Source organism: Electrophorus electricus, chromosome 6, assembly GCF_013358815.1.
Source record: "Electrophorus electricus isolate fEleEle1 chromosome 6, fEleEle1.pri, whole genome shotgun sequence".
Taxonomy (NCBI): Eukaryota; Metazoa; Chordata; class Actinopteri; order Gymnotiformes; family Gymnotidae; genus Electrophorus; species Electrophorus electricus.
Window position 1 is genome coordinate 5,823,299 of NC_049540.1, and position 19,321 is coordinate 5,842,619.

A 19,321-nucleotide genomic window follows, 5' to 3' on the forward strand; every position below is an offset into this window, starting at 1 on the left:
GTGTGTGTGTGTGTGTGTGTGTGTGTGTATGTGTGTGTGTGTGTGTATGTGTGTGTGTAGCATGGCCTATCTGTATGTATGGATCACCTCTGAGTACTTGTGACCACAGTTTGATAGGAAAAAAGCATTTAGAGAACACTCCAGCTATATGGATTTCATATTAGGAGTGGAATAAGCAAACATCCATTCCGTGTGTGAGAGAGAGAGAGAGATCCAGGCTCCAGACCATAACAGGGAAAGGAGAATTGGGGAGGGTGGGGTGGAGTAGTGAAGATGTTTATTTTGTAGTGTACTTCAGGAGATGACAGTGCCAAAATAACAAACATAAAGTCCTGGAACAAAAGTAAAGCAGGTATCTTACCTTACAGAGAAATAAAATATATAAATAAACAACAATAACCTGCACTAACTCCTCAAAACAGAACAAATCCCAGAAAGCAAACTCAAACTAGGACAAACATAATGACAATAATTAAACATGTACATGTGTAAAAGTGAGAGGGCACTGGATATGTCCGTTACAGGAGTTGAGACCTTTATTTTTTTTAAATTTTACATGTATATTTATACATACCAGTAGCAGTAAAATCACCATCGTAGTAATAGTATTATAGTAGAAGCAGTGTAGTGGTATAATAGTAACAGTAGTAGTATAGTAGAAGCAGTGTAGTGGTATAATAGTAACAGTAGTAGTAATAGTAGTATAGTAGAAGCAGTGTAGTGGTATAATAGTAACAGTAGTAGTAATAGTAGTATAGTAGAAGCAGTGTAGTGGTATAATAGTAACAGTAGTAGTAATAGTAGTATAGTAGTAACAGTACTTGCAGCAGTAGTAGATTTTTCACACACTGCACATACACTGTTGTGTATTTGTGGTCATGAGCACACACATCCATTAAGAAAGGAGACGAGACCCACTCTGGTTCCCCGACCATCCCTTCCTGCTCGCAGCAAGGCAGCCATTAAAGTCCTCTTCATCAAACACTTTCCAGAAACCTCCCTACAGAGCAGACTGTTCTGTGTGTGTGTGTGCTGCTAAACAGCTACTGTGCTATTCAGGTGCACTGAAAAATGTAATGACAACAACCCGTTCCGGGAGAAGGAAAGACTGGTAGGGAATGTCTCGAAGTCAGGAATGAGCCATGTACACTGGTTATTATCAGCCTCCGCCTCCATATTCCCAGTTCTGGTTTATGTAGAGTAGGTGGAGCCCTGCTGCTGCTGGTACGTACTGCGGTCCTGTCAGTGAGCATCGCTGTGCTGGGTTTCATGTGTCCTGCAGGCTGGACCTGTTCCTGTTTGGTTACACTGCCACATCAGAGCCGTTGGCCGCACTCCTCATTCTATCACTCAAGCATGCAGGAACTAACACGCTTGAGCTCTGTAGCAGGATTCGCTACAGAATTGAATGTGGAACTAAGGAGACTCACACCAGCCCCATCCATATGCACACACATGGCTGAGTCACAAACCATAAATTGTCTGTGAGCATCTCATGTGTGGCTCTGTAAAGCAGGGTTATTCTAGACCTTTTTCTGAGTGTGTGTGTGTGTGTGTGAGAGAGAGAGGGAGAGAAATGGGCTCTATCTGCTTCCACTCCGATTCAGCCTGAATTGTCATTAATAACAGAGAAAACCCTTCCTCTTCATTCTGTACCCCGTGGATGGGGTGTGTGGATGGGTGTACTGACATGTATTTGAGATGGCACTGCTGTGTGTTCACATCTCTCTCGCTACAGTTTGTTCTGGTCGTCAGGCTGGCGCACTCAGTGAAAGATAACTGTTGAGCTTTGATATGTGCTGACTTCTGCATACAAATGGCAGCCAAGTCCAAGTGAAAGCACTATACCACCTCACAGCCTGCTTTGCTCCCCTGTGACTCTATCTAATCAGCACAACTCACAGGGCACAGTATACCCCCCCCCCCCCACACACACACACGCACACACATGCAGGTCTTGCCAGTGGAAGAGCAATGCAAAAGGTAAATTTGTGTGTGTGTGTATCTGATGTGCTCACACTATCACACACATCTGACATGGCAGTGTATGATTGGGCTCTGCTGTCCAGAAAGACTGTCTGTCTGTCTCTGTCTGTCCATCATCCCACTCCCTTCTCTCGATCTCATCTGTTTCTGTCTCGATGTCATGTATGCTGGAATATGGTAGCTCTTAGGGCTTGCCCTCACTAATGGGCTCCCATAAGGGACCACCCCTCAAACAAACACACATATGCGCATGCGCGCAGACACTCAACACACACACGCATCGCATAAATACTCCACTGCAGAATATCGTAGAAATGAAATACGACTCCCATCTCCCACACATGAAACCCCCCCCCCCCCCCCCCACCTCTCTTAATTCTCAGGCGTGTAGTCAAACAACTGTGGCTGTGATGCTGTTTAAACATTAAAGACTCTCCCTCTGTTCTGTCACCACAGTCAACATCCAAACCTGTACACTGCATCCAAGTGTGTGCGCGCCTTTCGTCTGTTTGCGTGCGTTTGTGCGTGTGTGTGTGTGTGTGTGTGCGCACGCACACATGCGTGTGCACTTGAGAGAGAATAAAGGAGACCCAAAGTGAGAGTGAAGATTCTGAATGATGGAGTAAAAATGTTTCTTATGCTTGGTCTCAACATGCTGTTATGTTTGTAGAGACAGAGAGAGAGAGTAACAATGACCAAGTACGTTTTTTAAAGAGCCCAGTTCTTAAAAAGACCTGTCACTGGCTTATAAGAGCATATATCTGCTTCAGGATTTTTAATATCTCTATATTTCTCAGTATAGTGAGGCTGTGTGTGTGAAGGTTGCGTGAAGGGGGCTACAGAGCGTACATTCCCATCACCTTCATCCTGTTGTGGAGGTTGGGGGAGTGTGTTTGTGTGGCGCTGAAAAAGGATGAATGAAATGATGGGTGTAGAGATGGGGGTCGCTGAGGTTAGTGTGAAGGGGATGGAGAGTAGAGGTCAGATACACACACTCTCACACATGCACGCACACACAGTCACTTCGTGCTTGTTCCTCAGCATTATGTCTCAGTTGGCCTACAGGGGTCATTGTAACTTTGTCTGTATGTTGTTGGTTGTTTATGTCCTTTGATTATGAGCTTCCTCTCTTTGTGTGTGTGTGTGTGTGTGTGTGTGTGTGTGTGTGTGTTTACAGCTCCAATCTCCATGATGCCATTATAAGCTATCAGGGCAGGATGGCCGCACAGATTTAATGGAGCAGTTATCTGCCAACCAGTTGTGCGCGCACACACACGCACACGTGTGTATGTGTGTGTGTGTCCGCGTATATGTGCGTGCATAGTTATGCGTGCGTGTGCATGTGTCTATGCGCTAAAGTGGTCTTTTATGAGAGTCACGGCCAAAGAAATACAAAATCAGTCCAGTGCACTGAGACATGTAGAGACAAAAGACAGACACACACACACCATGGGGAGGGGAATCATGGTTCTCTCAACTACTGCTCTCCCACAATGGACATGCAGGGAAGGAACAAATACACGGATACACTCTCCCTACCCATCACTACCATACTTGACAGAGGTGTGACCCCTTCAGAGCTGAGAACACTGGAGAGAGACACAAATGCACACACACACACACACACACACACACACACACACACACACGCGCATGCGTGCACACAATCACACACTCAGAAAAAGGTCTAGAGTAACCCTGCTTTACAGACCCTCACATGAGATGCTCACAGACAATTTACGGGTTTGTGACTCAGTCATGTGTGCTACAGTGCTCAAGCGTGTTAGTTCCTGCATGCTTGAGTGATAGAATGAGGAGTGCGGCCAACGGCTCTGATGTGGCAGTGTAACCAAACAGGAACAGGTCCAGCCTGCAGGACACATGAAACCCAGCACAGCGATGCTCACTGACAGGACCGCAGTACGTACCAGCAGCAGCAGGGCTCCACCTACTCTACATAAACCAGAACTGGGAATATGGAGGCGGAGGTGTATAAATAAAGGTGTTTTTCCTCATAACCTCATGCCTTGTGCAGGATGTGTGTGTAAAGTTCAAACAGTGGTCTAATGTAAATCCCTGGCTGCTATGCACACATAAAAATTCAGAAACACACACACACACTTCATCACATCTCATTCATACCCTATGAACACATCATTTATTTCAAGGCCATCTCATTCCCCAGTCTCGCCTTTCTTTAACCACCTTTCCCCCTGTGCCACTTCTGCTCTGGGCTACAGTTGCCCCCCTGCTCCGCTCTGTCGCTGCCCCCCAGAGCGCCAGAGCACGGCTGTGTAATGGCTTTTATCTCCTACTAATGGTAGCAGGTCAGCTGCTTCTGCACAGTCCCACTTCATTACTGTAGCTCTGCAGGAAGGCACTACTCCACCCCGGACTTCCATCACCCCACTCACTCGCCACCTACACAGAGTCACATGGATACCAGACTTGCAATATGTCATCTCAGGCACAGGTGACACCAATTGTTTTATGTACATTTGACTGGACTGAGTTTGGAGTGAAATTGAGAAATGCCCCTGTGGATACGCACCAGTACACAGATAGGCACACCGACGCATATGCATAAAGGTTCACGCATGTCAAACACATGCACACGCACAGACACACGTACACATTCCCAGACTGATTAATGATAGCTCACTCCTAGTTACCATGCTCAGGTGCGACTCCTTTGTCTTTCTGACAGAGACTGTATCCTCCTGAGATTAGTCAGTGGGTGCTGGCAAACACCATGTTCTGCCTCTCACACACAGACACATACAAACACGCTTACACAAATCAGCCAGTACGGTTAACACTTAACAACGACATTAACACCGGCATACCAGTTAGTGTTTTATACACAGTAAAGTATTAATCCAACCTGGGGAAAAAGCATTAGTCAGTCACCTGAAACCTGTGTCAACCTAGGTGTTCGATTTATGTACTCTAACACTCATCCCCACATGAATTAATCCCCTCACAGTGCTGCGTGAACAGCACACACACGCACCCTTTGTTATTAAGCTGACATTGTGTGAACAGGTTGTAGTGGGTACTGTGCTCAGGCAGCTGTTGAGCCAGTTTGGCCTCAGACTCTCGCAGGTTCCCTCTGACACCCACAGCGTGCTCCAGAGAGCACAGTCTCCCTTCCACACCCAAATGAATTAGAGGCAATAAAATGTGAATGGTCACTCGGAAATATACTTAATTAAGGTGACAGATTGCCTGTGACACAGAGATGAATGTAAGGTGCTCGAATGGGTCCTAAAGCTAGTTAGTCATACGGTGCGTCTTCCGTCATATTCAGATAAGTGGGCAATAATTTACCCTGAGCTAATGCATATGAATAGTTTTCGAGGCTCTATAAATCATACCATAGGCCATATTCTCAGATATCTGTTCTAGAAGGTTCTGTTTCAGTTCATTGTGCACCCATCACATCCACCTACTGACTGAATTTGGATGGCGCTTATACTTATTTGGAGATTTAACTGTGTAAATGTATTCAAATTAAGTTTTCATACATTACAGTGTGAAGAGGATGTTTGTTAGTGTGTGTGTGTGTGTGTGTGTGTGTGTGTGTGTGTGTGTGTGTGTCTACGGGGTGATAACGCAATTAATTCCATTCACCATTATGAGAGCTCTTATTAGAATTTGTGTCTAATCCTAAATTTTTATGCAGCATTTGGTATCATTATAGAATGTTCTACATGTTTCAAATTCAGCTTGTGGGTCTCTGGTGTCCAGTTTTTCAGTCCTTTATTGGCAATTGTTTACTTTTGCCTATTTCCTGACAGTATGTCGGTGTTCTGAATGTGGGCAGCTTGTCATGTTCTGGTCATTTTTATCATCTTTCACAGCACCAACAGACTGTATAGAATAATATTATAAAAATATATTAGCTTGTGACACACACATACACACTTTCTGTTCTGCTGTTTTAATGGAGCAGTGGCCTGTCGGAGACAGACGAGAGACGTGCAGGAGCAGGAAAGAGAGAAGGATCAGCTAGCTATCCTGGGGATATAACTCCCCAGTGTGTGTGTGCACGTGTAAACATTCCCAAATGCCCCTAACAGCATCTCTGGTTAATGGGAGCAAATTTACACAGGCATTATTAGTAGTAGTAGTAGTAGTAGTTTTTTTTTACCGTAACAGAGAAAGCAATTCCACACTATCCAAATGGAAGAGAAGTGGCAGAAGACAACACCTGTTAACAAAGTGAAACAAAAGTTTGCCCACCCTCTGACAACAGGAAGAGGAAAACCAGAAGAGGACAGAGCCTTTCTGATGTACGACTGTGTTGCAGAAGCCTGTAATTAAGCAATATTGCTGGGCTTTCTCCAGGCCCCTAGCATATGCTGTACTCTGACGCATTTCATCACTGACAAAACGCGCGTGGCTGGGCAACAAAAAAACAAATGAGAATGTTGGCCATAAATGAAGATTTATTGGACTTTTATAGATATTGCGTTATTTTATTTCCTCTGTCCGGCCTCTGAAAATAATTCGGGGAAATAAACGGCTGCGGTTCCCGGCTGTGCATTTAAGCGCCTGTTGTGTGGGGTTGCTGTAATGTGGCCGCAGATCAGTGCCCGCGGTCGGCCGGACCAATTTGGCTTGTTTTAAATTTCCACGCCACGCAGTATACGGATGGTGAAATAATGGGCTGCGCGCTTCACGTTCTGCAGCAATAGATAATGGCTTCCATGCCGTGAGCTCTTAGGTGTGTGGGAGCGATAGGATGCATGTGTAGGTAAAAGTTCTTCCCTGTGGATGAAGAATTCAAGGTGTTTGCAGGCAAAAATCAGCGGACGTGGGACGGAGGGTGAACGCACAGACGCCACGGGACATTGCCTTGATTTTGGTGAGGCGTCTGAAGATGCTGGCCTGCAAACACACGTGCATGCTCGCAGATAAAGTTTGCGTGTCTTATTCCTTGTTTCGAGAGTGAACGGGTGTTTGTGTGGGTTTTGGAGCGGGCTCTTGGGTTGCACCAGATAAGCGCTGTGCCATTTGTCCTCTGTATATGTATGGGAGCATGTCTAAAGCATACCGGTGACTGTAATCATCTTCATGGTCATGTTACAACAGGCCAGCATAATCAGTCTTTCTCTAATCTAACCCATTCTAGTCATGGTTGCTTCCCAGTGCCAACCTGGGTGTCATGACATTTCCTGTATTCATTTACACTGACTCGAGACAGAAGGTATATAGCCTTAATGACCAAGGATGCGGAGTAGCAGAACTGGTCTAATGAAGTCATCATCTACAATTAAACAGCAGGAGGAGAGTCTTGGAATCTGTGCAGTAACTGCTGCAATCTAATTAACTCAAAATGCATTAGGGGATAGTTAGCTTGAAAGCCACCGGGTTCTGGATAGGACAGTAAATCTGGTCATTGTGACTGTGTGTATACAGCCATTCTGGGAACAGTGGATAATGTAGTTTTACCAAACACTCATAATTGCCCTGTTTGTGACATGGTGGTTCAAGCTGGCAATAGACAGTGGTTTATAAGGAAAACACTTAAAACTGAGCTATTGATGAACGAGTGAAACGCGCGCACACACACACACACACACACACACACACACACACACATACACACACACACACACACACACTCACACACAATTCCTCTTAAGAAATAACATGACCCTGATGTGTGTCATACCTTATGTCATACCCAAGACCTTATAGTCATGCTTTAAATCCTGGTCAGGTCAAGCTGTTTGTGTGTGTGTATGACTGCATTCACACATTTATAACAGTGGTATCCAGCAACATGTTACCACACACACTTTCATGCTTCAATGCCACCTCATCACACACCTCTGTCTGTGTGTGTGTCTCTCTCTCTCTCTCTCTCTCTCTCTCACTCTCATTCACACACACACACACACACACACTCACACACACACACACACACACACACACACACACACACACACACACACACACACACACACTGTCGGCTGCCCAATAGCCATTCTTCACACCTGAGAGACACTTATTGAATCCTTCTCTCAGTGTCTCTGCTGTGCAGTTCTATATGGGCCATGTTTAAATGGTCACTCAAGCACAACCTGTACAAAGTGAACATTTTTACAGGTCATTTCTCCAGTTCAGTTACACTACAGATCATTATTAATGTAATCATTCACTGCCAGTGTCCTTAGTGCAATAAGCCCTTGGTGTGATAATTGAACAGTATATAATTATATGTAGTATACATTATGACCACTAGCGCAAATTATTATATAGTGTAATTTAACTTTGTTTCTGCTCAGCAACACTGCTTTTGAATCACCCATTGAGTGTTTATATGCAGACCAGTGGGCATGCCTCAAAGCTTGTCCAGGTCTCCAGAAGTATGGAGGATTAACACTTTCTTCAGAGGCACGGAGATCAGCAGCCGAACAGCGTATGCTGCAGCGTGAAGGGGGACGAGTTCTCAGTTGCTAATTAAACAGCATTATTCTCCCGCTGACCAAGCTCATGGTGCATATACCCAGACAGCAGTGGTAGAACCCCAGCGCTAAAGTGGGTGCAAAGATAAGCTGTTAGTCTCCATTTGCCTTCTGAAATATTGTGTGTGTTTGTGTGCATTCATGTATCCAGAAGGGGCGCATCAGGCACAATTTTTCAGCCTTTGAACTTGTGCATTAGTCTTAACGCACTGCTGGAGTGAGATGGAGAGGGATGTGAAGAGACAGTTGGGGGGAAGCGTGAGTAAATAAATCGCTTGCTGTTTGGGCAGAAACGGAAAGCCTGGAACTGGGGTGGCACTTTGTCACCTGTAAGTCAACAGCATGCGCGCACTGGCTGGCACGGAGCGGAGCTCTCTATTCACTGCCTGCGTATATGGCTGTCTTTCCACACGCTTAAGCAGGCCATGCATCTGTGCTCCTCCACTCCAGCTCCGCTGCTTCATTCCCTCTCAGTGGGCCATTACTCTACTGTCTATGAACTCCTCCGCCTTCCTCCCACTGCCACAGATGGACAATCGCCTGGGTCCAGCCAGTCCGGACTGCCCCCTCGTACCTGGGATTATTGCGCTATGCATGGCTAAACGAGGAGTTGGGAGGCCTTGTGCGCTAGCACTCTAGCATGCTAATGTGCTTTACTGCCCCGTGGCTATTGTGGGGACAGCACTTTAAATTGACCGTAATTGCATTTTAACTGCACCTCCATAACAATAAGCAACTCTATTAGTGCTCTACCTGTCTGAAAGAGGGTGGCTTTCAAGGTCCTTTCCAAACTCCCCCCTGCCCACCCCCCTACACTCCTGTTTTGGAGGAAATTGCTTCCCAGTTAGAGAACTATTTATTCAAGTGATTCCACCATAATGAAGACTTTTTCTCTGTTATTGTATGCATGGATCAAGTGACAGTGTATGAATATACACAACTGCAGGTAGAGAAGGAAATGATGGGGAAGCTGATGGGTTGTGAAGTGAATGCCAACATAATGGAGATATTATCTCTAGTTAATATCCACATTAATGCCAGCGGAGGAATACTACTCCAAAGCAAACACCTGTGCTGGAAGGCAAGCAAACGCTTGGCAATGCTTCACTTCCTAAATCCAAATCCAAACGGAGACCTTATCCTCAGCTCTGGCAAGAGCTGCCTTTTTTTTTTTTTTTGCGTTATGGAAAATCATATAACGTTCATCCAGATGAGGCAACATATTTGCAATTTAGTTACATCAATACAGGAAAGCGTTATGGACACTGACCATAATGTCTAATAAATATATTCCAATGAGTAGCAATTGGAAACTGATTGCAGTGGCCTTGGGAGAGCTGATCTGAGATCATCTAGACTTAAGTGAGCTCCGTCAGACAGGCGTGCTTGGAATGTTATTACACCGTCCAGTGAATGCCACCATCAAATCATTTGTCACCCATGTGATGCATCTGTGTAGTATAACAGCAGCACAAGAGGCGCTTAAGGACATGTGACAAACTAAGCTTAGCATGCAAGAAATGGGTTTTTGCTGCTCATTTTTCATGTATTTATTAAAGCTATGAATATAGAAGATAATGTAGGGAAGCACAACATATCGCTTGTTAATCATAATCACAGTGTTGTTCTTGGCAATACCGATATTGCATTTTATCAGTGTCATAATTTGTAAATAAGCCATCTAAACTGCCAATTTTTAAAATATATATATATTTTGTGTTTCCAGTCCAACCTCAGATGTGTTTGTGGCACATTTTTCTGTGGATGCTTTGATAATGCATCATAAGGTATAATCAATATGATCAAATAATAACTTTATTTAAAATAATCCAGGCTATATTTAATGGTCATGTTAAGGCATATCACAAATGCAATATGTAGGAATATAATTCAGAATCTCTGAGCAATGCAGTCATGCATAGTCACTGTATGACGCCATATTCACATTAATCCATAGACACACCCTTGCTCTAAACTAAAAAGGTGAGGCCAAGTTTAAATGCCAAAGGAAGACTTTGTTGCCTGATAGTTTAATACACTTCCCAATGACATTTAATTAAAGAATTTGACACTCTTAACAAGGGCTTTGCCATTTACACGTGCTTGCTGTTATTCCTACACACCCAGTGCTTTAGTCCCACCTTTAGTCTCACCATCATGATACAAGGTTTCTCCGTACCATGCTGAACCCGTTTGACCCTGAATCTAAACTTGGCCAAATGAGAAGGCTTCCATATCTACTAATGGTGCTACTACATCTGGAAACCAAAGAAGCAATCAGAACAAATGACTAACTGCACTGTGTGATGTTAAGGGCTAAATAGAATCCACATGGACTTTAAGATGTTCAGGTCGATAGCAACTCGGCGCTGTTCTAGGGACAGTTATGTTGGAGGTGGAGTACTGTAGGCTATGCGGTGAGACAGGTCTCAGAACAGGTCAGATAAATTGGGGCATTACAGCCACATGCAACTGTGTGCCATCTCTGATATCTCATACACACCTGCCCTGTGGCCTATGGCCTTATCTAATCCAGATTACAGTTGCTCCCAAACTTGACCTTTAGAAGCTCACACATGTTATGTAGCTAAGGAATAAGTTCACCTTCAGTATAGATTGTTATATGGCATCACTGATTGTTTTATGGTAGTATTCTTTACGGTGCATACAAAACTGCTGTTACCTCATGTAACATACCTACTACCTAAAATTCAGATTACAAAGTACTTTTATAGCGTTTGTCAGATGCTCTAACCAAGAGTGACATGTATATTTATCAGTCTGGCAGTATGTATTCTTCCTGGGAATCAAACCCATGAAGTGTTAGTAACACCTTACTCTATGCACTCCATTAGGTGGGATACAAGAGGTTTTTAAAAACATAAAATGTCTCAAAACATGCATTCTGTTTTACCACACAGACCAAGATGGCAGATCTCCAGTACTGTTCTAATAATCCCCTCTTGAGGTTCTCAGTATACTGTGTTGGTCTGCAGCCAATCCGTATTCCTTAATTTCTAGATTTGGACAGAAGGCAGCCTGGTGGCCTCTCCCCTGTCCCAGTCAGCACTGGTGCCTGGAGAGAGAGGCACGAAAGGAGCCTCTTGCTGAATCTCTATGCAAATAGAGGTTTGATAGAGAAGGCCATTGTAGAGTCATTAGCAGACAGGCTTTAAACTCCCAGACCCCTACTGATGAGCACAGGGCAGTGTGCTGAGAGTTGAACTCTGGGTCCAACCCAGAGGAAGGGAGGGAGGGCAGGAAGTGTGGGAGAGAGAGAGAGAGAGAGAGAGAGAGAGAGAGAGAGAGAGAGAGAGAGAGAGAGAGAGAGAGAGAGAGAGAGAGAGAGAGAGAGAGAGAGAGAGAGAGAGAGAGAGAGAGAGAGAGAGAGAGAGATTATGGAAAAAACTTCATTATATAAAGTTAATTAAAGTCAGTAATGAACACAATGCCTTCTGAAACTCATCTACTAGTCTGGCGAGCAAAAATGTTTAAATCCAGTCGTCTGGGTATTGCGATAGAATTGCAAGCACAGATAAAGTTGAAGGGAAAATGTTCCATCACGTTGCTTAAGTCAGGAGTCTCTATGGCTGCAAATAGAGCTCATCTCTGCTTTCATTCACTATGAAGAGTACTGGTAGAGGCTCTTGATAGGTGCTTGACACTTATGAGTCTCCAACAGTACTGTAAAACCAATGACAAAGCCCAGCTGCTGTTTGAGCTGATCATGTGATCACTTTGTCTCCTAATGGATTCATTCACTGTTTATCTCATATCTCATTGTGAGAAGCAGTTGCTCACTTATTAAGGACTCTTTTCTAAGCATCACCTACAAATTTGATTTCATTTTTACTCACAATTGGATTTTGTGTAGCAGCCTGTTGGATACTGTGTGTATTGTACCTGGATAGAAAGATGTGGATGTATCGAGAGGCTGACAAGGTTAACTGAAATAACATTCAGTATTGCCAGTCCCTTACTGCCACCAAGAGGATACAGTATGCAACTACAGAATAATCTATAAAAAGTGTAACATTTCAAGTTCAACTTCGGTTTATTTATCATTTGGGGCATTCCTGATTCATAGGCAAAGTTATTTAAAGAGATATAATGTACAGATTATAAACTTATTTATAACCGTTTAAAATAATTAACAATTTTATATCAGTCCCCAGAAAATATTTTTGCCCGTCATCAGTGATGAAGTGATCAGTAACTGCTCTCCTGGGGTCAAATAGGCTAAAGCATAAAGCATAAGTGCATAATTTTATGTAGAAATAGGACTCTTTGTATTAACAGTCTTTTTTCACTCTTTTTTTTCCTCATCCCCAGTGTTCATCATGGCTTCTGGTCTGCTGGTATACCCCTTCGGCCTCAACTCCAGCCTGGTCAAGTCCTTCTGCGGAGAGTCTGAAGTCTACTATGCTGGGGAGTGTCAGATAGGCTGGGGCTATATGTTGGCCATAGTGGGTGTGATGCTTACCCTCTTCCTGCCCTTCTTTGCCAAGTATGCTCCCAAAGAACAGCTCTCACCCACTCCACTACCCACGCTTTTATAAATGACCTGCCACTGTACCTGGTCTGAGCGGTGCAGGTTTCATGGATACCATCAACCAAGATCTAAAGGTTATGATGCCACTTTAGGACACATGTGCCCAGGAGAACCACTGTGTTCATTGTGTGATGTGTTACATTGTCTTCCCTCATTTGATGAAGTACTTCCATTGCTCAGGCATTCGTCATAGTGAAATCACATTTTGAAAAATGATTTTAGGATCGGAAACGCAACTTTCACAGACCTTTCTCCTCATCACTCCCTAAAAATTAACCTGCACCCTTGCTAATGTTAATTAAAATGCAAGTGCATCAAAACTGGATTTTTCTTTGGTAAGGCACAAACTAAAATGGCAGACAAAACTGCATAAACAGTAAAAGTGTTTTTGGAAAAGTCTCTGCTTACATGAGATACATCCTCATGTAAAGAGTGTGAGTGGATAAGGAGAACCATGCTCCAAAACATCAGGGAATATCCATGTCGTCGAACAGAAATCCACAAATTCTCATCAGGCTTTCAGGTTTAATTGTCCGAATGACAATGAAACAAGACAAATGAAATTAGAGGAGAATCCAAAGACTCTTCATGGTTTCATTAACTACAAGACTGTTTCTGCACCGGTTTTGTGTATGGAACACAGCGCCTGAGAAATCTGGATTCAGGATCCCAGTGGAAAATTGGAATGTTCCAACATGTTGGAAGTTTTGTTATATATTTACAGGTGACTTTATACAGTCCTGAACCAATAACAACAAACACTGTGGCTAATAGAAAACAATAAAAGTAACCCTGGTCATGAACAATTTCCATCACACAAATTACTTTCCAGGAGTGTTTTTGGGGTCTTATTTGTTCCATGGGTTTTAGCTACTCGGTGGACCTCCAAATGGTGAGAAATTGGCAGACTTAGCAGCTGAGGCCTTTATCCACATCATGTATCCTAAGAATCTGTACTTAGACAGTACACCCTGCTAACGAGCTCTGATTTTTCTTGGCATATAAAAAACTGTGTTGTAATGTTGAATGACATAAAACAAAGCCCCTCAAAAACATCTGTGCCAGTTTGCCTCGTACTTTATGTTGTAACAAGAATCTTGCAAGTCGTACTGTATATTTTGTACTTAAACCTTCCATTACACTCAACATTGTGGATTACAAAATGGCAAAGGAACAGACACACCCTTATTACAAAAACACAAAGGCAGGCTTAGTAACATCAAGACTCTTGATGAAAAGAAAAACAAACAAACAAACAAAAAAACCTTTTCTGCCCTTACCGACTTGTGCCTTTTTTTACCATGACTGAGAAGACTTCAACACCTTCTATCAGGTTACCAACCTCTGCTGAAACTGTGGTTTTGTAAATGCTTCCTCGTTTTAACTCCACTGTATTGTGCATTTCCATACATCTCATTTTGTTACAAATGCAAAAGGGACCGTTTCAGTTGCAAATCATCATTGTAACTTTGGCAAGTTCACATTAAACTGGTATGTATGTCTTGATTCAAAAACCTCTACACAATGGAATGTGAAAAGTGAAGAAAATGGACAAAATGGAGACTGGGAAAAGGCTGAATAGGAATGACTAAAAGAAAAGAGAGACAGAGGCACACCTAGCTGGGTTATATCAAATACTTGTCCGTTACTCTTGGCGAGTAATGCATGACTGACTAAAGAGGTTGTGGTGTATTACTGAAGAATTAATTCTCTACACAATACAGCAAAAAATGTCAATGAGCAGAGGTAAAAATTCACAAGCCCAAACATCCGTCACCGCTCTTTTCTGTTGCTTCCTTTAGTGTGTAATGTGTTCAGTGTGGCTAAATGATGGGACTCTCAAGATAATTTCCCCATTTCCTTCCTTCCTTTCATTAACTTAATTAAGCATGCGGTTCACATTTCACTCTAGACAAAAGCCGACTGACCAAAATCTATCCCCAACGTGTAAGTGTAAATGTTTAGTTTAAATTTGTTTTTTTTTTTAACTTGCCAAAACAGACTGTGTATGTGAAATAATTTAAGAAGGCCCTAATTGCCATCAAAGTAATAAGTATGCATCCAAATGTATGAGCTGTATGTACTCATGCATAGGTTCCTATACTGTGCTAAGCTGACTCTACAAGCCTAAAGGCACAGTAAGCCCCTTCATCCATGGTAATGTGTTAAGTCTGACCACTGGTTAACTGATTAGATTAGTTGTACTAGGTTTTTCATTGTGCGTTTTTGGCTGTAAATAAATATGTAAGATGGCTGTTCAATGGTTGGTCCCCTTTTTGAAAGATATATTTTGAGATATTACCTCATTGTTGTGTTTGTTTATTCACTGACCCTTAACAAGACTTGCTGTTATGTGTTTTTGCTTTATAATAAAATGTTTCATTAACAAAGAAAATTAAAAAAAATGTTTTGCATTCTCAAGCTAAACATGGAACATAGTTTTAAGGTTTACATTGTCATTAATTATGAACTGAAGGATATGCAAGGATATGCAAATTTACAGCACACATACACACAAAAAAAAAATAATACAAACCCAAACTAGAAAACTGCTGATTTCAAATAAACCAACAGAATTGGCTCTGCATTATTTAAAGCCATAAAACTGCTTCATCTTAGGACTAATATTCAATTTCGGAGGAGGAAAAAAAAACAAAAAAAACAACAACAACCAACAACCTCAACTTGCGCATCCTGTCTTGAAGTTGTCCTGCTCTGTGACTCCCTCTTGGGCTCCTCTTCATATCACATTTCAGTTAGAGCCTGTACCACATTTCTCATCTCACCATCTGACACCTTCACGGCCTGCTGGGCGTTCCTCTGCTCAGAAACAGAAGCAGCCCGTACAGCCATGCAAGTGAGCACGTCCTTCTGCCTGTCGTAGTTCCCCACACAGCGATGCAGCTGACCCCGGATCAGTCTGGGCAGCGGCTGGTCCTTTAGCACACAAAAGGTACACACCTTAAAAATAATCCGTTAACTTTTTAATCCGAGATGGCATTGTAGCATACTATCCCACTAATATGTGGGACCAAACATGTTCTTGTAATCGTACCAGGTCATTCGTAAACAAAAAATAAACAACAATAAATGTTGGCAAAACGACCACTCAATTTCTAGAAGTTCATTATGGGTGTACCTGAGATTGTGAAAATTTTAAACACAGGTCATATTTCATAGACCATGATGTGCTGTGTGGATGAAAAAAAAATTCATTTTTTCCCCCCAGCTCTAACAGAGGAAGAGTACTGAGTAAAGATCTCTGTGAAATGCCTGAGGGCAGTCTGAGCATAAGAAACAGGAAGCTACTCATTCAACACTGATGTCTGGCTCCATCAGACATTCTTTAGAACAGCAGGCTCTAACCTATAAGCATTATAAACATGAATTTTCAGCCATTACAAATATGACTTCTATTATCCTAGAGCACAGCTTGAAGCGATTAGTGGATCATTGTGTAATGGCTGTAAGGATATGGCTGTTAACGCAATGAGGAGTCTGTTGGGGAGTTGTACTCACGTTTTCGTAGTACACACACTGTACTGCTTCTTTCCCATCCCTCATGAGGAAGTTCTTGGCACCATATTTTCCTATTGTAACTGCAGAGTCAAGAGTGGCTACAGGAAGAGAAATGAGACTGAACCACCAGAGACGATAAATGACCAGGCTGCACTTAATTTTAAAAAAGAAAGCTTCATCATAGCCTGGATGTCATCCTTGTTAATGAAAGTCCACTAAGTCACATATAACCCATCTGGCAATGTTACCATCAGTGTGCTGCCAAACTGGAATAATTCATGATTTAATGTTCAAATTAAAATTAAAAATGTAATTGTATAGTGCTATTTACATGTGGAGTCACCAAGCACCTCCACAGAAATCATATACACACAAAATCTGGGTCCTGGCCCCTAATGGGCAAGCCAAGGTGACATTGACATGGAAAAATGTCCTGAGAGCATATGGAAGAAACCTTGAGAGGAACCAAGATTCAAAAAGGGAACGCATCCTCCTCTGGTCGACACCAGACAGCAAAATAACATGATAAATTTGAGTTTTCAGAGTCCGTACATGAAAACATCAAAACACAAGTCTATCGGGAGAACAAATGGCAAGGGTGATGGGCTCTTCAGCATAGTCTCCACGGCACCCAGGAACAGTTTTTTCGTCCCTTCAGGAGAATGGGTGGAACATGCACATTAGACAATCAGGTCGTGCTAATGCAACAAATCAGCTAGATAGTCAGTGACTCTTACCAAAAATCTCAAACAGCATCGGGACTTTGTCCTTGTACTGACTCCAGTGTCTCATACCCTCTATCACAGCTGTGAGGATTCGCAGGGATTTCTCACTTGATGGCTTTGCCTTGGACACTACAGATTTCTACAGTTCACAGCAAAGTGACAAAGCGAGTTGAGTCATGCTGACATATGAAGGACTCACACATAGGTCATATGTAACTTCACAAGTGGCTCCAGCTTACCTTAGTGACTTCCTGCTGCCCTGCATTGCTCACACTTCTTGAAGTGCCAAAGGTGTCCTCGACCCACAGCCCTGCCTGTCCACCACCAGTATGTGCAGCAGATTTGAACCTCCAGTGGGAGGCCTGACTCTGAGCAGACACAAGCTGCTGAGATGGTAAAGACCCTTTGGGTGGGTGGGCCTGTCTGCTGAGTAACTGCTGCTGCACCAGCTGCTTGCCGGGGAACGGTCTAGGCTGGCCCTCAGTGCTTACACACACATTAGGAAATCCGCCCTGCCAGAAGCTAGAAGTGATCGCCATAGAATGCTCTCCTGTCTGTGACCTGGAAGTGCAAAGACAAGGGACGAACAGGACACCAATGAAGACACAACACTTTGTCTCAATTCACATTTGCTTTTTTTTTTTTTTTTAACCATGGAAACAGTCAACTGAAATGGACAGTGTGAGGAAGACTGACATTAATGTACCAAGCATAAGCAGGTTTATGTGGGTGAGGTATAGGCGCATATCCTCCTCCTGTTGAACCAGATGAAGTAGTGGGCCAAGCTTTGTCTTGGTGAGGCTGTGAGTTGGCTTGCTGGTACCACTGATTTCTCTGAGCTAGAGGGACTTGATTAGCCGTTTCCTGAGAATGTCCTACATTTACTAAACAAAATCAGACAGCTGCTTGTGGTGATCATTTTTCATTGCCCATATTTAATATAAAGTGGGGCACTATGCAAAGAACATAATAGATAGGTGAAAGGTTGGAATGAAGGCCTCCATAGTGTCTCCATACTTAAACTGCCAGAGCACGTTCCACTCTCAGATGGATTGGAGGTCAAAGGCAATCTACTCCTTTTCTTCTGGTTGAACAGTGGCACAGACAGACAGCCTGTACATAAAAACATAATGCGAGCGTTAAAGATTAATATTGACAAGTAAATACAATTTAGTGACTAAAAGAACTGTATAACTCTACTCAGCAACAGGTTTACTGAAAGACGCATATTGTAAATGACAAAAATAAATAAGTTAATAAATTAATTAAAATTTGAGTTAGGCCAAACAGTGGCAAAATGCCAAGTGGGATGTTGTGTCCGTGGTACTATAGAATTAAACAACATCAAAGACACTACATCCGACGGTTTGCTAGCTAGATAGCTATTCAATTACCTGCCGTCGGCCTCGGTTGGTTTTCATTTCTCCTCATAACGTTGTTATAACGCAACACAAACAGTAACGAAAAGTAATCGCCTAAAACGAAAGGAATAATATGGCAAGATTATCCTTATATTTTAACTGGCCGAACTGCTATGATAAACGTCGCATGCTTTAATGAAGCTCGTAACGTAATGAATGACAAACCGGCTAGCTGAAAACAAACAAAAGTAAACTGGTTAACTAGCTAGACTAACTATACTGCCTCAAATTCCAAAACTGCATCGACACGCAGCTAGTTAACCTTGATAGCTCAGCTGTTAGGTTAACACTTTGGCTAGCAACGAAACGACATTAGTTAGCTAGCTTATCTTAGGGGTCGTTTTGAACTTGACAAATATTCCTCAAAAGTCTTTAGGCCTGGGGTCAACCTTTAAACAAGAAGCCTGTCGATGGATACACAGCACCAGTGACCAAGATTCTCCTAATACAGTAATTTACTAACGCCAGCTAACAATGTAAAATATTTAACTAGAACACAGGACCTCCATGTCAGCTAGCTTAGCTAGTTTAATTTCCAACGAGCCAAAAAAATAAAATAAAATAAATGAAACGCACGCGGCCGGTGTGCCTCGTGTCCGCGTAATTGCGCGGGAACGTGTCGCGCCGCGGTGGCTGTGTTGT

The 19,321-nt window shown here is 42.9% G+C and overlaps 1 protein-coding gene across 1 annotated transcript; it reads right to left on the minus strand.

Annotated features, from left to right (window-relative positions):
• Nucleotides 1–13,016: 13,016 nt before the first annotated feature.
• Nucleotides 13,017–19,265, minus strand: LOC113573684 (spermatogenesis-associated protein 22). The gene is made up of 8 exons (XM_027004096.2): nucleotides 19,256–19,265; nucleotides 18,653–18,733; nucleotides 18,276–18,371; nucleotides 17,965–18,142; nucleotides 17,498–17,819; nucleotides 17,271–17,397; nucleotides 16,534–16,631; nucleotides 13,017–15,951 (listed from the first exon to the last, which is right to left on the minus strand). Exons 2-8 carry the CDS (start codon nucleotides 18,687–18,689, stop codon nucleotides 15,760–15,762), a joined length of 1,050 nt encoding a protein of 349 aa, XP_026859897.2. The 5' UTR covers nucleotides 18,690–18,733; nucleotides 19,256–19,265; the 3' UTR covers nucleotides 13,017–15,759.
• Nucleotides 19,266–19,321: the final 56 nt, after the last annotated feature.

Excerpts from the sequence above, each read along its gene's own strand:
- LOC113573684 (XM_027004096.2), bottom strand. The coding sequence starts at position 18,689 with ATGAGGAGAAATGAAAACCAACCGAGGCCGACGGCAG. Across the intron at positions 18,372-18,652 it reads CCAACCGAGGCCGACGGCAG|GCTGTCTGTCTGTGCCACTG; the intron begins GTAATTGAATAG and ends TTTTATGTACAG. Across the intron at positions 17,820-17,964 it reads CATAAACCTGCTTATGCTTG|GTCACAGACAGGAGAGCATT; the intron begins GTACATTAATGT and ends TTGCACTTCCAG.